At 37.2% G+C, this 12,590-nt stretch overlaps 1 protein-coding gene across 1 annotated transcript; it reads left to right on the top strand.

Moving 5' to 3' along the window:
* The first annotated feature begins 1,075 nt into the window (after positions 1-1,075).
* On the top strand, positions 1,076-8,501 carry LOC137249672 (uncharacterized). Its single transcript, XM_067781402.1, has 11 exons — positions 1,076-1,106; positions 1,735-1,800; positions 1,862-2,026; positions 2,403-2,629; positions 2,690-4,148; positions 4,207-4,547; positions 4,601-4,851; positions 4,904-5,063; positions 5,126-5,240; positions 6,858-7,206; positions 7,266-8,501. The coding sequence occupies exons 2-5, from the start codon at positions 1,756-1,758 to the stop codon at positions 2,763-2,765; spliced, it is 513 nt and encodes a 170-aa protein (XP_067637503.1). The 5' UTR covers positions 1,076-1,106; positions 1,735-1,755; the 3' UTR covers positions 2,766-4,148; positions 4,207-4,547; positions 4,601-4,851; positions 4,904-5,063; positions 5,126-5,240; positions 6,858-7,206; positions 7,266-8,501.
* The last annotated feature ends 4,089 nt before the right edge of the window (positions 8,502-12,590 follow it).

Here is a 12,590-nt window from a genome sequence, read left to right as displayed (position 1 = left end):
TCTCTAGATCATTTTGGGTTTGTTTTTGAGACTATACCGGGACCATTTGGCGAATATCTTCTAGAGGTTTACGCTTTACTACCACTTTATCGGCTGCGGCGGCAAAGCTCTATTATAATCGGCCTCTAAACTGAATAGCTGGACTTCAGAATAACACATTGTCCACAACTAATGAATATGGAAGCATACTGCTGACGTCAATAATATGTTTGACAATCTGGAACAATATCGTAAAGTTGGGATGAGTATCTGGGAGGGTTGTCAAAAAAATAAAAATATTGGGAAGAGTTTTCTTATACGTATGTAAGCAAATCGACGTTTCGGCCATTTGGAAAGATCCGCGGGTTTTGCCTCAAAATCGTCCTAAATAATGCACTGCAACGAACTAGTCAAAAACCAATAGCCGGCAATCGCGGACGCGCTCCTTTTGGATAACTTTGCATACCAATCATGTATTTATTGTTAAATGTTTGTAAAAAGTGAATTTTGTAAAATCATTAATAACTAAAGAAAATATTAAAAACTGAAACTATAACGTCTTGAAAAAACTAAACAATCATCTTTTTATAAGAGAGGTCAATTATTCAGGTACAGTAATACGATTATACATATGTACTTATTTATTTCGTCTGTGCGTGTAAGCATATATACTTTAAATGCAAAATTTATAACTATTAACATACTACCTCTCATACTAGTATACTACCATTCCTACCATCATGGGGAAAAATTATTCCCCTTTTTGCTTCCTACAGAAATGCAACCCGGAGTGATTTTAGAATTTGGGAGTGTCAAAGCTCTGCTGTCAGTTGGAGAACAAACCTCTTGTAATTGAATCATGGTTGTTTCCCTGCAAAAATCGTGTGACCAAAAACGCACACAGCCACACGAATTTTTGACAAGGGTGACGATTTGGAATGAAAAATCCCCCAAATGAAATAGCATGTTAACAAATTTAGCTTTCCCAAAAGGTATCGTGCTCTCTCGCACCTATTATTTTTATAGGGATAGCAAAATACGTCATTTTTGCGTGCATAAAAATCCGCCATTTCTAATTCAGCAGAGACAGCAAAACATTTCGTGGTGGAATTTTCAGAGTTTTAAGTGTAATATCTCCGGAAAGATTTAAACTTAAGAGGGAGTTCTCCAGATCACAAATACATATATTTTAAAGTGCGCAAACTTATAACTTAAAAGTTATTTGGTGTTAAAGTTTGCAAATTTCTATACAAATTTTATATGTGTATACGTATATATATGTGGCAGAGCACAGCTTTGTAATGTCAAAATATATATATATATATATATATATATATATATGTGCATGTTGCTACAAAAGTGCTATTGATTTAATAAAAACATTTATAATAAATAAAAACAATGCAAAAATGAAATGTGAAATATACAAAAATGCAATTTAAGTTTATCGTTGCTAATTTATATAGATATGTATGTGGATTAAGGTTTTGAAAGATGTGTAAATTGTAATTTAAAGTGCTATAGAAATTTGTTAAATTTGCAAATTTTAACAACAAATAACTTTTAAATTATAAGTTTGCGCACTTCAAAATATATATATTTGTGATCGGGAGAACTCCCTCTTTCATTTGATACCAATTTTTACCCCGAACTCGGGGGGTGCTATTCTAAAATTTTCCCAGTCTTTAATATACAATGATTTTTGCTGTTTATTTCTACAAAAACTTTTGATTTGATTTTTGTGCTCATGGAAAGAATTCACAATTATATAGCACCATGCCGCGAATTATGATAAAAGGTGGTATGTGGAGAAACACTGAGGTAAGCATTTGACGCGACTGGTTACTCTTGGCCGTTTATTAACTAAATTGAAAACTTTCAGGATGAAATCCTCAAAGCAGCTGTAATGAAATATGGCAAAAACCAGCGGTCACGTATTGCATCACTGCTGCACCGCAAATCTGCCAAGCAATGTAAGGCACGCTGGTACGAATGGCTTGATCCTAGCATAAAGAAGACAGAATGGTCACGGGAGGAGGATGAAAAGGTTTTTATTTTGCCAAATTAATGCCAACACAATGGCGTACAATTGCGCCGATTATTTCAGAGGGTTAACTGGCACCAATTGTTCACACCAAATTGTTAGGTACAGGATTCGCCACGGGTAGGTGAGGTTGGCAATCACAACCCCTTGAATCATTTTGGTCGGCAGGTATGCCGCGGATATGTTCTTGGCACTTGTTATTGATGGCTTTTATGATGCCACCAACACAACCTGGACAGATGCCAATGCTCAGTCAACCACCCAAGCCGGGTCAACCCCCAATACCCGGACACGTCCGGACGCCCTAGTTATAATATATGCTAATACAACTAATAATTTACAAATTTGCTGATGATTATTTTTGTGTTATTTTCTTTAGGAACCACCTGCATCTGTTACTGGTAAATATCAACAGCCGCAACAGTATGATCAAGCCCAACGCCGTTTAGATCCCGATCAGATACCAAATCCGATGAGCGTTATCATTGAAAATCAAAAAAACGCTGGTGGTGCTTTTATTACTAATGAACAGGGTTTATTACCACCATTGGTGACCACAAAATATGTGGTAGAAGATCAGGGTAACTTCTCGCCACGTTACGTTAGGTATCGATAATCGAAATTAATGTTTTGTTTGGCAATTACATTGATCTTTCTTCTTTGCAGGTCATCTTTGTATTGCATACATGGCGGACAAAAAATTTACGGTGTCTGTCTTCTTGGATTTAAAACGGGCTTTTGAAACTGTCGATAGATCTGAGCTATTGGAGGTTATGTTTAAAATTGGTATAAGAGGAAAGGCTTTGGAATGGTTCCGGAGTTATTTGGGTGACAGAAAACAGAGAACGATAATTGGAAAGGAGGTTTCATCAGTGGTGGATGTTAACATTGGTTTACCACAAGGCTCGGTCTTGGCGCCAATATTGTTTACATTGTATATCAATGATATCAAAAGATGCTTAAAATATTGTAAAATACGTCTATTTGCGGATGATGCATTGCTTATCATAAGTGAAAAATATGCAGAATGTGCCATGCTGAAAGTACAAGACGACCTGGATTCGCTATACAAATGGTTATGCCTTAGAAAACTGAAATTAAATGTCGAAAAAACTAAGTTCATGATATTTTGTAAAAACACTAATATCATAAGTAACAATAGTTTAAATAATATTACGCTGAAGGTAAAAAACATGGAAATCCGAAGAGTAGAAAAAATTAAGTATTTAGGAGTTTTGATTGATGATAATCTAAATTTTGGAGAGCATGTAACTTATCTGGAAAGGAAAATTGCACAGAAAATAGGCTTCATGTATAGAACATGTAAACATATCAGTCAAAGTCATAAAATATTGGTATATCGTTCAATTATTGAACCACACTTTATTTATTGTCCTACTATTCTGCTATTAAGTAATGATATATATATTAAGAAACTTCAAATACAGCAAAACAAGGCAATGCGATTTATTTTAAAATGTCCTCCAAGAACGCCAAAAATTGTAATGCTCAATAGATTAAACTGGCTTAGTATTAAACAGTCAGTTAGTTATTTCACATTGAAATTTATACACCAACTTAGGTTAGGAATGTTACCGAATTACCTGAGTAGTAAAATACATTATAATCATGAAATCCACAATTATGGAACAAGAAATTGCAATAATATAAGACTGCCTAGAATAAGAACTGAGTTCGCCAAAAGGTCTCTTGAATATTTAGGGTATAAAATGTATAATGAGTTACCTTCTGATTTGAAAGACTGTGAAAATATTAGTAAGTTCAAAGAAAAATTGTTTTTATATTGTACGTCACTAAATGTGACATGAGTATTTATGTTTTATCTCTTATTTTAACCTAAACTAGGTCTTAAAGACCGTAATAATAAATAAATAAAAAAAAAAAAAAAAAATACCTGCAACAGCTGATTTATTAAAAACAACAGCTTTGTCCAGTACACTTGCCGTCTCACCAATGGCACGCACGGCTGAGGGTGAATATGAGCCACCCATTGTAAATTTTGGTGAATTGGGTGCAATTAGATGTAATCGTTGCAAGGCTCATATGCAACTTGTAGATGCTGGTCGTCGTTTCCAATGTCTAATGTGTAAAGTAACAACAGATGGTAAAAAAAAATCTTTCACTTTTACTTGTGTTCATTGATCAATATTTTTTCTCAACAGTGCCAACTGCATATTTCCAACATTTGGGCCACACCGGACAGCGTGTCGATAAATATGAACGTCCTGAACTTGTATTGGGTACATGAGTATTTGTGAAAAAAATGTTTGGGTACCGATAGCTCTCAAGGTAAACCTCAAGTCATATCCAACATCAATGCCTCGCATTCAATTGTGGACGCTGTACGCACTACATTGGGTTCACGTAGTATGGACAAGCATATTGTTGATTCCAGTGGTAAGGCCACAATTTCAAATGATGGGGCAACAATTATGAAACTATTGGATATTGTCCATCCAGCCGTAAAAATCTAATCGACATCGCCAAATCTCAAGATGCTGAGGTAAGTTTTTTGTTATATTAGAATGTGTAGAATAAAAATGTTTCTCTTATCAGGTCGGCGATGGCACCACTTCAGTAGTTAAACCATATGTTGAGGAAGGCGTGCATGCACGTATCATCATTAAAGCTATACGTAAAGCATTACAATTATGCATGATAAAATATGACATGGCTGTACATGTCGAAGCGCCAATCAAAGGAACAACAAAGTGCTTTATTGGAAAAATGCTCTGCCACAGCAATGTCCAAGAGTATCAGAAAACTGTTGATGCTGAATGGCGTCTCCTGTACAATAAACTAGCTAAGTAAGGCGCCAATGTTGTGTTTTCTAAACTACCAATTGATGTTGCTACACAGTATTTTGCAGATTGTGATATGTTCTGTGCTGTTCATGTACCAGAAGAAGATTGGAAACGAAGAATGAAAGCTTGTGGGGGTGCTGTTATGACTACAGCTAATGATATTATATCAAGTGTTTTGGGTCAATGTGATTACTTTGAAGAACGTCAGGTTGGTGGTGAGCGTTTCAACATTTTCCAAGATTTGATAGTGGGTTTGACATTAATTTCATTTTTATAGTTTATAATTATTTAAAGGTTGCGTTAATGTTAGAACATGTACATTGATTTTACGTGGCGGTGCCGAAAATTTTTTGGAAGAAACTGAGCTTCGTTACATGATGCTGTTGTTGCTGGTAAGTCAAAATACAAATTGAAAAAAATTTCTAATCTTAAATTGTTAAGTAATATTATGAAAAGGTTGTGTCCAACTCCGGAAGAAAAAACTATAAAATTTGTGTCAGTGAAATGATAATTATTGCTTTTGGTTGTAGTTTTGAGGCGTCGTCTTCGAGTGCCTTCTGGTCGTATATGCCGTTTCTTTTACCAACTACCTGTAAGGCGTTAAACTGATCAGTAACGTCGCCGTGGCCTCGTTCAGTGTAATGTGTAATGGCGACCCCAAGTTCCTCGTGTAAATAGGGGGTGGGGCGGGATGGCTTAGGAGGTTTAAAGTGATGATATTAATCGTTCCCGAGATGGTTGTTGTTGTAGCAGTGCGTCGCCCCACCTAATAGGAGCGACCGATCACAAATTGTCATCGATATCCTCTAACGGGAGTCCAAACTTGCTGTTTCAACAGGGGTGGACTATAATGAAAGGGGTGTTAGAGGCGTTGGTTCCACATTACAATTAAAGAGATGGTTGGTGTCATGTGGGGACACATTGCAAGCGGGGCATACATTTTGTATGTCGGGATTGATTCTGGATAGGTAAGAGTTTAACCTGTTACAGTATCCATAACGAAGTTGAGCTAGAGTGACTCGCTTTTCCCTGGGGAGTATGCGGTCCTCTTCCGCAAGTTTTGGGTACTGTTCTTTGAGTACTTCACCGGGCAATTCCTAGCATAAAGGTACGACGCCTGTTTGTGGAGTTCACTGAGGACCTGCTTGTGTTTTTTTGCTTCATACGGCTGAGTTCTCAGGTGTCGTATTTCCTCATAATGCTTACGGAGATTACTCTTTAAAGTCCTAAGTGGTGTTGGATCAACAATCAGCTGTCTGTTGGGATGCCCAGGTTTCTGGGTATTCTACAGAAACTGTTTGGCTAGCATTTCATTTCTTTACCTTATTGGGAGTTTTCTCGCTTCATTGTGCAGATGGTGTTCCGAGGGCAGCCCGTAGCGGTTTTGGGGGCAGCATTTTGGCAGGCCTGTATTTTCTTCCAGTGAGTAACCTTTAGGCTTGGCGACCATATCGGAGACGCGTACCATGCAAACGTCTATTTATATTTACCCCAAGTACTGCCGATTTATCGAATTATATTAAATATTTGTTACAGCTCTGGGTAATGTCATATGGTCGACATTTGGCGCGACCATGTTTTAAATAAGGTCACCAATGATTTGGTTGGTGACAATATCAGGTTTCGCGAGGCGACAAAACTGGAGAGATTGGGGAGATAGCTGTTTTTTTTTATTACAAAGCTCATCGATGTAGGAAACAATAGCATAGTCGTAGAAGCAATAGTGACTACTTGTGGTAAAGGTAGCTATTGATATGTGGAAGTTAAGCAGAAGTTTGAATATGAGTTTTTTAAGTTGCAAAAAAAGCGTTGAGGGTTTTTATTATCTTACCAGGTACCTTCGTACATGTTTCTAAGAATGAAGAATAAAACCTATTCAAACTCAATTTTGACCAGGACAAAGCCGCTGAGACTTCGCTATACCTTAACATACAATACGTTACCCCATTTTAGCACAACTATCATTTTTTGATTTTATTAAATTTTATAAAATGTTTCTTCCTCTACAGTTCCATTTCGGTATTGGATGGTAAATATGTGGAAGAAATCTATGCGCGTAAATCGCAACATATTATCTTGGTGGAGCGTTTCTTCAATAGCTCTCTAGTGGTGATAGTGACAGCAGAGAAACCCAACTGTTTACAAATGTTACACTTCAAAAAGAATCAAAATATCTGCCATTGCGTCTACGGCTCAAATACCCACAGTATATGAATGAATCGATTGCACCTAATTGTCTGCCTAACGGATAGTATACATATTCATCAAATCGAAAATATTGCACCAAACGACTGGGTCTGAATACTGAAACAGTACACATATTCAAAATCGATGAGAAGGCTGTGATGATGGTATAGGGTGAGTTGTTGAATAACATACGAAAACCACTTTAACCCATCTATATATTTGCATTACAGCTCAAGCTTTACAAACAAAAATTGCTGGCGCCAAGCAATTGGAAAAGGCAGTGAAGCATTCATCACACTGTACGGATGGTGCAAAGTTAGAAACTGCTGTTGTAACTGCTGCCACCGACACAACGGTCATCTCTACTTCGCCGAGTAGCGGCTCGTCCGACTATCTATCGAATACAGTATAATCATATCTTTTGCCAACATAGGTTAGCGATATGCTTGCACAGGAAAATATTTCAATTGGAAAGCAAAAACCAATTAAGAGAGTTTATTTATTATTAAAATACTTACTTTTCTTTATATGAACTCTATTAATTTAAGTTACAATTTCATGTACATATATAATAAAGTATGTCGTGGAACGATTGCTGTTGGAATTAGATTTGAAACCAATCAATACTTCTGCTAAGGGTAGCAGATATATTGCTGGAATGATTAGATTTAGAACAATAATAAGTCTGACTCAATTACTAGTCGTACATTTTTAAGTTCGCCAATTACGACAGCAATCTGATTCCACAACACCTTTGAATATTCTTGATCTGAAAAAAAAAGTAAACCTAATCTGAATTTCTACTAAGCTTTAAGTTGTAGATTATTCAAATAATTGTAGTTTTTCTAAAGCTTAACATTATTTTCTGTTCGCTTGGAAAAGATTTCAATTGGAAAACAAAAACCAATAATGCGAGTTTATTTGTTATTAAAATAATTACTTTTCTTTATATCAACTTATTAATTTAACTTACAATTTCATGTAAATATATAATAGGGTATGTCGTGATCCGATTGCTGTTGGAATTAGACTTAAAACCAATCAATACTCCTGCTAAGGGTTGCAGAATTATTGCTTGAATGATTAGATTTAGAACAATAATAAGTCTGACTCAATCACTAGTCCTACATTTTTAGGTTCATACTTTACTTTATTACTTTCAAATTCAATTACGACAGCAATCGGATTCCACGACACCTTTGAATATTCTTGATCTGAAAAAAGAGTAAACCTAATCTGAATTTCTACTGAGCTTTAAGTTGTAGATTATTGAAATTATTGGACTTTTTTTCTAATGCTTAAAATTATTTTCTGCTCGCTTAGAAAAGATTTCAATTGGAAAACAAAAACCAATTAAGCGAGTTTATTTATTATTAAAGTACTTACTTCTTTTTTGTATGAACTGTATTAATATAAGTTCCAATTTCATGTAAATATAATAAAAATAATAAATATTGAAAATTCAATTTTTTTGGTTCATATTCTATTCATATGGCTTCTCCAGGTAAAGTAAATCTGCAGGTAACATTCACGTTATATGGCGGTTATATAAATGGTAAAACCGCAGTAAAATTGATTGTCAAATGGCTCGAAAACGTAGAGTTAAATGACGGAAAAATGACCGCCATTTGACGAGCATTGTGACGTGTGTGAGCAGCACAGTGCTATGCTCACATGTTATAAGTGGGAGCGGAATGCACGTTCACATTAATAGGAACGAAACGGAAAATTTGGTCACAAAACCTAATCACGCCATGCAAAAATGACTATGAATATAACCGCTGCAGAAAGTCACAATGACCGTAAAATGGCTAGTAAAATGACGTGGAGCGTTTTTGCAGGGTTACTACATGATACAAAAAAGAAGGTAGTTCACTCAAAATTTTTTGACGTTTTTGGGGATTTTTGAAGTTTTATAATGTTTGTTTGTTTTTTCAGAAGCGTTGCCATACCGTTACTGTTTAAGGCGAAATTGTGGTTTTTCGAGATGGAAATTTTTTTAGGATGAAAAGGCAATGGTCATTTGAGACAATGATAATATGATTTAGCACGATTTATGTGCATATATATCGATTGAGAATACAGTAAAACATGCAATTTTATTGAAAAATAGTCGATAATTACTCATACATTGGTTAATGACTCATTTCTTTATGGCAGCTTGACCCCTAGATAGAAAAAAATACACGAAAAATCCTGTCGCTGCTAGCATCTCCAAATGTACCACTCTTCTACTACGTGGTTTTCCAATGGTTTATATGCGGTAGATGGTGTCACTGATCATCACAACTTTGTACGGGCCTTCCCAACTGCACCAAATTTGGATGGAACACCTTTCCGCCGGTGCGGGTTGTATAACAGTACCAAATCTCCCGCCAAGAAACCTTCCGAATTATTGTTCTCATCGTACCTGTGTTTCATCATACTACTTATTACACTGGTTCGTTCCTTCACACTCTGTTGTTTGGCCAATGAACTACTTCGCATAATCAGTATCGTTCCCACGTTTCACAACAGCGGTGCGCCCTGGCTTGAAACCACCCTAGCATTCTTTCTGAAAAATTCCTTCAGTCGTTTTCGTGCGTCCCTGCCAGTGGTTCTCTCGCAGGTATTTTTGATTTCTTTTTTTTGGCCCATTCGTTCCATCAACCTTTACCTTTGACTTTCGTGGTTTTCTTTGCCAACTCTTCTCCACCAGTACTGGATTACTGCTGAACCCCTTTTCCAAACTGAAGCTAAGTGGCACATCCTTGTTCTTATACCGCATAATCTGATGTCATGGTCAACTAAGAAGTTCACTCCATATATGACTTCAACAATCTACGCCACAATGAATTTGTGTAGAACCATGACCTTTCCAATTAATACTTCACATACCACTTCTCCTTGGACTTGATTATACTCGCCAGTGACCGTACGCAACCTTGCTCCGTAACGATAACGGTTTTACTCTCCTGTTGACCAAGTCAGATCGGATTAAGGAATGAGATGCACCCGTATCTACAGTCAGTACACGCTCCTTGCCATCCAGCCTTCCTTCGACGGCAAGACTGCTCAATTTTCTTCCAATTTGCAACACAGATATCACAGGACATTCAATAGCTGGGGCAAGTTTTCGTTCCTTACATCTGACACGCTCTTGCTCATCTCCTCCAGCTTTGCGTTTACGGTCACCCACATTGTTGGAACTATTAGGACCAAGATCGCAATGACGTGCAATGTGACCGGGCTTCCCGCATTTGAACCATTTGATAACTCTTCCACTACGCTTTTGCGACCCTTTCAGCACCTCCAATATTGCGTCTACCCACTCTGGCCTTTCTACTTCCACACGGCGTGGTTTGAAAACTGGATGACACAGAAGCGACGCTGTTTCCTGAATCAGAGCTTGTGACACCGTTTCTGCGAATGTTGGCTTTGGGTTTGCGTATGTAGCTCGCTTTGTTTCCACGTCCCGTATGCCATTTATAAAGCTCTGAATCTTTATCCTTTCAGTGTATTCCACGGGAGCGTCCGCATTCGCTAAATGTGTCAGCCTTTCAACATCCGACGCAAACTCTTGCAATGTTTCACCAGGCCTCTGGAAGCGATTCAGTAACTCAATTTGGTATATCTCTCGCCTATTCTCAGTTCCGTATCGCCTCTCTAGAACGCTCATCAATGTTTCGTAGTTCTTCCGCTCTCTCTCGGGAATAGTCTGTAGGATTTCAGCAGCAGATCCTTTCAATGCTACGAAGAGTGCAGCAACTTTATCTTCAGTATTCCAGTTGTTCACTGTTGCGGTCTTCTCAAATTGTAGCTTAAAGACCTGGGAAGGAACAGAACCGTCAAAGGATGGTGTTTTACCTTTGGATTACTCGTTGAAACTGTTGGGCGATTTAGTTGCAACTGCTCCATACGTCCTCTCAAAGCATCCACCTCGGCCTACATTTTTTCTTCAAACTGTAAAATTTTTGTATCTTGCGCCTCCAACTTCCAGGAAATACCTCCTTCTTGCTCTTGCAGTTGAGCAGAGATCTGCGATGATATCTGTGCTGAAATTTGCGCCGACATTTCGGACATACGTGCCTCTTGTGCTTCAATCTTCGCTGTTATTTCAGATGACATTTCTGCAATACGTGTCTCCTGTGATTCCATCTTGGATGCCATATATGTCTTCTTTTCTTCCATGTCTTCTGCGATTCCAGTTGAGATGCCACTGTCGATGTTTAAGCGGTTACAATATAATAAGAGCCGTCACTTGTTATTTTTTAGGCACTTACTCGATGTGATGTAGTCGCTACTTTTTTATGATGGACATTTTTGAATTGCCTCCCATTTATCCATACGGTGTTATCACTTTATGCAAACGTGATTTTTGGAAAGAGAATTAAATAGTTTATTAAATACAGTCGGAAAAATAAACACAAATACCCCATGAAAATGTATAGAAGACATTTATAAACATCTCGCTCAAAAAAAGTAGCGACTACCTCACAGTTTACATCGAGTAAATCCTAAAAAATAAGGAGTGACGGCTCTTATTACATCTATCCTCTTTGGTGAATGCAAAGAGGATAAATACAATAAGAGCCGTCACTCGTTATTTTGTGGCGAGTATCTCGCTGGAAATTGAAAAAATTGATGGCGAATGTTTTCTGAAAGGGACATTTTTAATTGTCTCGCATTTATCCATGCCGTGTAGGCCCCTTGTGCAACTGTGATTTTTGGAAAGAGAATTAAATAAATTAATTAAATACAGTCGAAAAATAAACACAAATACCCCACGAAAATGTATAGAAGACATTTATAAACATCTCGCCCAAAAAAAAAGTAGCGACTACCTCTCAGTATACATGGAGTAAATGCCAAAAAAATAACGAGTGACGGCTCTCATTGTATTTATCCTCTTTGGTGAATGTGCGAATTTTTACCGATCAGCTGTTGCGCTACTTGGTATGATTTACAGTGGGATCAAGTACATTTGCCGTCTTTCAGTAAGTTTTACAGCTCAGGCTCACGCTCAATTCTGACGGGAATGCTATGGATCATTGAGAGACTTGAGAAGCAGATGTCGTGAAATTTTCGCACACGTGAAATGTGATAGGCAGATGCCGCCGCTGTTTTTCATTTAACTCATACGCAGGGATGCACCTTAACGTTAAGCTAATCGTTTATCAAAAAATTTCCACCGTTTCCGTTGAAACACTTCGAAATATTATCGATTAAGAAATTATCAAGATAAATTGCATCTCGTTTTTAACCGAAACGAAAAGCTTTCGTTAACGTTAAAAACGTCAACAAAAACGTGATACTTTATGTTTGAATTGTGCTGGCAATGCTATAGCCATGGTGAAGCCGTAAGGTGGTAACAACGAGCGCACATACACACACAAAATCGATATAATTTGTTTGCGTAATTCGTTGGTGGTAATGTCAAAAACCCTATGAGAAATGTTCCTGCTGTCAAAATTGATGAGAAAAGTTGCAATCAGCTTGGCTAATGCTTTCACCTTTAATGACTCCGCCATCAATCAGCTTTGCCAGCATAGTTTGAAATTAATAATCAACATAAA

This window comes from Eurosta solidaginis, chromosome 4 (genome assembly GCF_040869045.1).
Source record: "Eurosta solidaginis isolate ZX-2024a chromosome 4, ASM4086904v1, whole genome shotgun sequence".
Lineage (NCBI taxonomy): Eukaryota > Metazoa > Arthropoda > Insecta > Diptera > Tephritidae > Eurosta > Eurosta solidaginis.
The sequence above is the reverse complement of the archived record's forward strand: the minus strand, read 5'-3'. Positions and strand labels throughout refer to the sequence as shown.